This window comes from Camelina sativa, chromosome 14 (genome assembly GCF_000633955.1).
Source record: "Camelina sativa cultivar DH55 chromosome 14, Cs, whole genome shotgun sequence".
Taxonomy (NCBI): domain Eukaryota; kingdom Viridiplantae; phylum Streptophyta; class Magnoliopsida; order Brassicales; family Brassicaceae; genus Camelina; species Camelina sativa.
Window position 1 is genome coordinate 26,622,228 of NC_025698.1, and position 7,276 is coordinate 26,629,503.

The following is a 7,276-nucleotide window of genomic DNA, read 5'->3' on the forward strand; positions in this document are numbered from 1 at the left end:
CCAAGCTGCATCCACCTCGGGCGTCTTCTTTCAGGTATGTCTTGTCTAATAGAATTGCTCCTTTCTCGAGAATTAGCAATGGTGTTGACAGGTGGGAGGTCACGACGGCAGATAGGGCAAGAATTGTGAAGCCTGAGCCACGGGATTATACAATCTTTATGGTATATGTGTTTACACGGTAACTCTGTAGCCTCCCCACCAACAATGAATTCGTCCATGCACACTGTGCATTGGGACATGTCGTTGGTTAGATGATGTGGTGTTACCTTCACAGTGGGTAGTGCATCAATGGTTGGTTCTGACGCAGGTGGTGGTCCAGGCCTATCGTCTTGTGTTAGCTGTTCAATCAGCTGCTCTAAGCCTGATGCTCCAGAAAAGAAATCATGTGTGTTCAAACGCTGGGGTGGTACAGGATTTGGTGGCTTGGTTATGCTTCCAAGTGGACTAGTCGGATTTNATAAATTTATCAAATACAAAGCTTGATAACCAGTGAACAGACTATAAATTTATCAAATACAAAGCTTGATAACCTATAGTCAGTATACTACAAGCAGCCAAAAGAGAACAGACTATAATCTAAACTTCATACAAATTAAGTAAAAGCATTTCCTACAACTACTATGTTTCTAGTAGTGTAACTATTCCAGAAAAGATGAAGTGCAAGGTTGGTTACGTTACACTTTGATACCACTTTCGTCCATATTGGACCTTAAACCAAGCCAATAAAGCCCAAAGGTAGAACCCACCACAAAAGCTAGCTTATGAGTGGGGGGACCAGTGGTGCTTTATATGGCATTGATTATTCCTATATCCCACCGATGTGGGATGTGTATCAGGTTATTGAATATATGAACAAATCAGTGTTGTTTCCACGTTCTAATATAAGGAAAACAACTGACAAAAAGAGAATCTGTCTGTCAAACCAGGGGAAGAAATTTCAAGTTCTCCTGATATAGGTTAAGAGACTTACTTGCAACAGATATCTCCAGCAAGCTGTATAGCACTATATTACGTGTTGAAGAAACCTGAGCCTTCCATGTTGATAGCAACAAGAACCAATATACCCGTGATTATACCAAACCACAGTAATGCTAATCCTGAATTAGGAGGTTTTACGGTTTCAGGTCAAGAAAACATAGAAAGGAAATCATCGAAAGGAATTTAGGCCTCGGTATACCTCCATCGTCGCCAGTGCCTCTACCAGTATTTGCAGCTACCAATTCCGTATCTGATATGTCTGCACTGCTTTCTAACCCATTAGTAGTATCTGCAGGTTGAAATTTTGGGTCCAACCCAGCCTTAGAAGGTACATGAGCCCCAAGTGAGTCACCAGCAGAAAGTTTATTGTCTTTAGCTTCAGATGAAACTATGCCTTGAAACTCCTCACTCACAATCAATGCAGACAACACGTTCATAAATGACTCTTGACCAATCTCATCTGAAGAAACCTTTTCTTTCCGCACAAATGAACCAAGTTCTTCTGAATCTGACATTTCATCATCAGTAGCATTTGCATCAATGGGTTTGACAATGGCCCTGTCATCTTCTTCCTCCTCCACATATGATTTGTATGTAAGCCGTACCAGTATCTCACCGGCAGATCCCTTTCCAAACAAACTCCAACCGCCACGCAAAACCACTATTCTGTCTATAGGAACTGTATCTTGCAGTAAACTGAGATCAACCTGGACATATAACTAAGTAGTAAGGCTATGTAGACAGAAACTTAGATATCCACAACCAATCCTCAAGCAGTCATTTCAGAGATTTTCAGAATACTATGTAACCGACCAATGCCTATCAGGGCAGAATCACAATTTAAAATTGCAGTTTCGCCTAAACACTTATTAGTGTTGTGCTAGTCAGGTTCATGTACAGATCACACATATTTTGGTATATGTCCAAATTGGAAGTTCTGTCAAGACTAGGGAACCTCATTTTAATGGTTAATCACTTTCATTGAGCTTGTAACTCTAGCGATGGTGATACAAATTTTTTTGGCAAGGTCTGACATGCTCACAAAGTTAATACTTGGTAATAACCAAGCAAAGGCACTTTAGTCTAGGCAACTGATATCGATTCTCTGATTTGGTTTTGGTCTCCCAGTAACTTATTGTCAATATATAATTAAATTACAGTCAACTATCTAATCAGCATTGGTGACTCAATCTCAGATTTCCTCAGTTCTAGCCCTATGTTTTCACAATATCGTGCAGAGAATAGTAGGAAGAAACTCGTTCTGATACCTATGCAGCTATTTCTTAGTGTACAGAAAATTACAGTGAAGGTAATTGGTTCCTGAACAAAAGTTAGTAAACATGAGAAAGTCAGACACTGAAGTAGACAAATCACCGTCTTAAATTATAAGTCAGTTTTTTCAACGTCAATCTATTATTCTACAGATTAGATTAGAAAAACAAAGCGGTAAGGAAATCTGATTTACCTCTCCAGTACCAATAGCCATATCAGCAAAGCCAAGACGGTCATTGACCTCAATTTGTAATACTTGCTCTCTAGGATTTGAAACTAGGAATTGAAAGTCCTGCAAAGATTATGAATACACACACTTTATCCTATTACAATTTAAAAACCTTAACTAATCATGATTCACCACCAGATTATGAATGAACCATCCAAAAGCAGTTCACCTGATTCCAGATTGGTCGACCAGGAGCCCCAGTGACAGTAGTTTGACTGTTCCTTTTACTACGGATAACTTGATCCCCTAATCTCAGAATTGCATATGGATCTGTTTTACCTGTTACCAATTATCAAGGAAAGTGTAAACCACTGAACGAACAAACATGTAAAATAACGAAAGATCTCACCAATAGACCCATTTTAGTCTAGTTACTTTGTTCCTAAAAAAAATTGAATGAACTTGCACAAGGAGATTAATACTCGGTAATAGATTGTCTGTCTATTCCATTTCTCCAACTAAAAAGGAAACACTGACATGAAATGAAGTATATCTTACCAGAGAACATGTATCGAAGCTTCTGAGCATCTACAAGAGTAACAGATAGTTCCCCAACAAAATCCTTATTGCCTTCCTGCATTTCTCCTGATTTAAGATCATTTGAAACAGGTCCAACAGCTTTTCCTTTCTGAAAATCCAAGACTATTTTCTTTGGTCGGACAAATAATCGAGGCAAATCCTCCGTCAGCAGTTTGGTCAAGAACCTGTAAGAGACGATGCTGGGTAAAACCATAAGAATGAAGAAGGAAACTACTATTTCAGACCTACAAGGAGCTGAAACACTCAACATTTAACAAAATTAAATACTAATATGATAGTCCTAGGCCTCGGCACTAATATCCGTTACCCGTACTCGACCCGTTACTAGGCTCGTACTCGTCCCGAAAAAAAGGTACCCGCACGTTAAGGGTCGAGTGAAGGGTATTATAATTATATTACCCGTGAATAAGGGACGAGTATAGGGTATTAGTTTAGTTTTCAATACCCGTCCCATTACTCGTGCCTTTACCCTTTTTGTTACCCGACCCTTAAATATCCGTTAATATTTTGTATTATTATTATATATTATTAATTTATAAATATATTTTATAGTTAAAGCTAAAACTTAAGTTCAATTTAGCCCAATTGAAATGATATATACAAAGCCCAATTCAATTAATATATCCACAAGACCACAACCCAATTTGAGACTATGTTGCATACATTTATGAGTTCTTCCTTTTTTCAGATTTTTTATAAATTTTTACTTTTTCGGATTTCAGAATATGAAATTATTGACATTTATGAGTTCTTCCTTTTGCGGTTATTGGCAGTTTTTTTGTCGGGTACCCGTTTTTTTGGGTACCCGTTAAAGGGTCGGGTATTAAAAGGGTCAGCTATTTTTTATCGCGTACCCGTTTTTTTGGGTACCCGTTATTTAAGGGTCTAGTACAAGTAATTTTTTTCTATTACCCGTAAGGGTCGGGTCGGGTAAAGGGTATCGAAAAATTCAAGGGTTCCCGTCCCGTGCCAGCGCTACTAATATCTAATCAGGACAATGCACCAATGCATCTTAAACTATATGATTACATCATCTAAGTTCTAAGCAAGAAAAGTGGCCTTTCTGATACGAAGCAATAAGTCCATGTAGTATCAAACATTGACAGGAAAAAACTTTCCAACAAAAAAAAAATTAGTGAAGTAACAGATACAACAGAACTTACATTGATAGAACGGGGATTCCTGATATCATCATCCGAACCATTCATGACACAAGAAATAAAAATGTGTGAGTTGCGGAAAGAGCAAAAGCTAAAAGTTTCTTCATTACAATCCCCAGTCTAGCCAACAGTTTTTTAAGATAACTATAAAAGGTTGTCTGTTTATGAATAGAAGCAGCACAAACAATATTATGGACATGCAACAGAAGACAAAGATTAATAATGCATACCCATTAGATTAAACAATCTGAATGCTGCAAGTTGAAATGTGACCTTTGGAAGTGATACAAACGAACATGATACAGCTCCCACCCAAGGCTGTGTTGGTATCAATCTTAGTTTGACCCAAAGCTCACCATCAATGTCAAAATCCCGGACACCAACTGGAACAGCTATAGGAATTATACCAAATTTCAACGAGAGCAATAACAACATGCGCGCACCACCAGTATATCGAAGGCCAATTTGATACCTATAACAGGATAAGAAACCTCAAACTGAGCCGCTGATAGACAGTTTGAACTTTGAAGTACCCCGAAAGATATGTAACATAGGAAAAGTGAATCTTTAAACTAAGATTGTTCATGAAGTGAAATATATCTCATGAGAAGCTTCACTGCTTTAGTGAGTGGAAAACAATATCCAAGTGAAACCAAGTAAGAGAAATCCCAACAATTGATCAACTAACAAGTAGACACGTACTGCAAGTCATTGGCACGGCGAGATGTTCTCCTCTCAACATTTCTGACAGACAAAGGCTCATCCCCTAAAGAAAACTGCTTAATCTCAACTCTCTGGACATAATCAGGCTTCTTCTTCAAGTCATCAATCACAGGCTGCAACAAACCAACAAGCCAATCCTCAATCCCAGCTCTATACACTTTCCAGAGCTTCCCCAAAACCATATTCACCCACTCCACGGACTCTTTCCTTTGCAAATCCTTCTCTAGGAACAAGGAGAAGCTGGTGGGAACCTGTGGCCATTGTCCTGCTCCTCGCTGGCTTCCATCTCCACCTGTTTCTCTCTGCCTCTTTCTCCACGTCCATAGTTTATCAAAAGCAACACCAACGAAGAAGAAATACACGAATAGACCAATCACACTATTGTTAATAGGTGGTTACGGAATTGGATGAATAACACCTAACTGGGTCCTAAGTTTATCCACTATCGGATCTTCCCTAGTGTTACTAAAAATGTTTTCTTCATCCTGAACCAGAGACTGTTTCGAAGCTTCCTCGACTTTGAATTCAGTGGAAGACGTAGAAAAAAGAAATCTCCTTGTCCTTGTACTAGAAGAATCCCTCAATCTTAGGTTATTCGAATCCCGGCGAACTCCACAGGAAATAAACCGAAAGTTCGAAACTTCATAGTTCCGACGCAAAACCCAACTCCTTGGAAACGTGCCGAGCTCATTAAAACATGAACAGAACAGAGGATGAGACACATAAACAGGTAATTGGAAATGCAAACTCGGAGAAGAAGATTGTGGAATCATCTGTGAATCGTACTCGACGAAGAACAAGGAGAGAAATAACTCATAACTGTCTGTAGCGCAAATAAAAAGACCGTCTTCTCCAAATGATACACGTAGCAGAAAGAATCTGTGGAAGTGAAGCTAACAAATTTGAAAACAAAGTGCAGAAGAAAAAGTTCATTACAATTTTTCTTCTTCCTTCTGTTTTTTTTTTTTTTTTTTTTTTAAATTTGGACTGTTTCGACACGTTGATCGGTTTAGTAAACCGACTGATTCAGAGTTAGTTCGGTTTAATTGAATAGGAATTGTGGCCCAATAATACGAGAGGAATTGTGGCCCAATAACACGACTATGGCCCAAGTCTTTTTTCGTCGTTTTGTTTTTTAGCAGTAAGAACAAGATTTCCCAAAAGCGACACTGAAGGAATTCGAAAACCCTGATCGATTAGAGAAATCGAAGCTATGTCAGATCCTTACGAGAGCGTGAAAGGTGGAAGACTAGCGTTCAAAGGAGGTGATCTAGCCACAAGGAAATCGATCGATAAGAAGAAGAAGAAGAATAAGAAGAAGAAGCAGAAGAAGAACAAGGAGAAGCTCGAGGACGGTGCTGAGGGAGAACTAAAGATGGCTCCCGACGCTGCTGGAGAGGATATTTACTCAATTGATGCCGCGAAGAAGAAGAAGTACGATGACCTTTTTCCTGTGGAGGCGAAGAAGTTCGGTTACATTCCGAAATCAAACTTCGAATCCACAGAAGATGCGCTTGACGACCGCGTCAAGAAGAAAGCTGATCGTTACTGTAAATAGACTGTTTGTGTTTTCTTCTGCAGGTGCATTGATGTTTGTATGAGGATCTAATGACTTTTTTAAATTATGTTTCTGTTCTTATAATTACAGTATAATTAAGCTCCTTTACTCCAAATCTGGTTGATTTTACAGAGCTTATGCAACAAAGCTTAGGTAGGAAGAGTCTCTTCTTTGTGAAATCGTTAGTTTTAGTAGCTTGAGGTTATTTCTGAGATATACAAAGCATATTCAAATAGACAGTTTCTCATAGCGTCTATACATATAGATAGATAGGCACGATTTATATTTCTTGAATCGTAGAAGCTCCATAGTCAGAAAGATGGGTGCCCCTGAAATATTTAGATTTAGCTCCTGTTACCTCGAGGGTTATGGTGTGGTCTTTCTTCGGGACTAACCCTTTGGTATCTTGCTCTAAAGGGCCAAATGTTCCCAAGCTGCATCCACCTCGGGCGTCTTCTTTCAGGTATGTCTTGTCTAATAGAATTGCTCCTTTCTCGAGAATTAGCAATGGTGTTGACAGGTGGGAGGTCACGACGGCAGATAGGGCAAGAATTGTGAAGCCTGAGCCACGGGATTATACAATCTTTATGGTATATGTGTTTACACGGTAACTCTGTAGCCTCCCCACCAACAATGAATTCGTCCATGCACACTGTGCATTGGGACATGTCGTTGGTTAGATGATGTGGTGTTACCTTCACAGTGGGTAGTGCATCAATGGTTGGTTCTGACGCAGGTGGTGGTCCAGGCCTATCGTCTTGTGTTAGCTGTTCAATCAGCTGCTCTAAGCCTGATGCTCCAGAAAAGAAATCATGT

At 39.3% G+C, this 7,276-nt stretch overlaps 3 protein-coding genes across 4 annotated transcripts in view; 1 reads left to right on the top strand and 2 right to left on the bottom strand.

Annotated features, from left to right (window-relative positions):
* LOC104742555 (synaptotagmin-3) lies at positions 558–5,781 on the bottom strand. Its single transcript, XM_019236420.1, is given in 8 exon segments — positions 558–1,097; positions 1,178–1,685; positions 2,444–2,542; positions 2,649–2,758; positions 2,978–3,183; positions 4,183–4,201; positions 4,410–4,651; positions 4,882–5,781. Coding segments are annotated over 8 exon segments (2,067 nt in total). The 5' UTR covers positions 5,676–5,781; the 3' UTR covers positions 558–1,008.
* LOC104742554 lies at positions 6,066–6,568 on the top strand. Its single transcript, XM_010463571.2, has one exon. It carries the CDS (start codon positions 6,116–6,118, stop codon positions 6,458–6,460), a length of 345 nt encoding a protein of 114 aa, XP_010461873.1. The 5' UTR covers positions 6,066–6,115; the 3' UTR covers positions 6,461–6,568.
* LOC104742553 (E3 ubiquitin-protein ligase RING1-like) overlaps positions 6,545–7,276 on the bottom strand; it is a 7,663-nt gene continuing 6,931 nt past the window's right edge. The window contains exon 2 of one of the 2 annotated variants that reach the window (XM_010463570.2): positions 6,545–7,155. In XM_010463570.2, the coding sequence (XP_010461872.1) occupies positions 6,805–7,155 (351 nt within the window). In that variant the 3' untranslated portion in view covers positions 6,545–6,804. Of the gene's footprint in view, positions 7,275–7,276 lie in introns of both variants that reach the window. The other variant, XM_010463569.2, reaches the window with a different exon arrangement.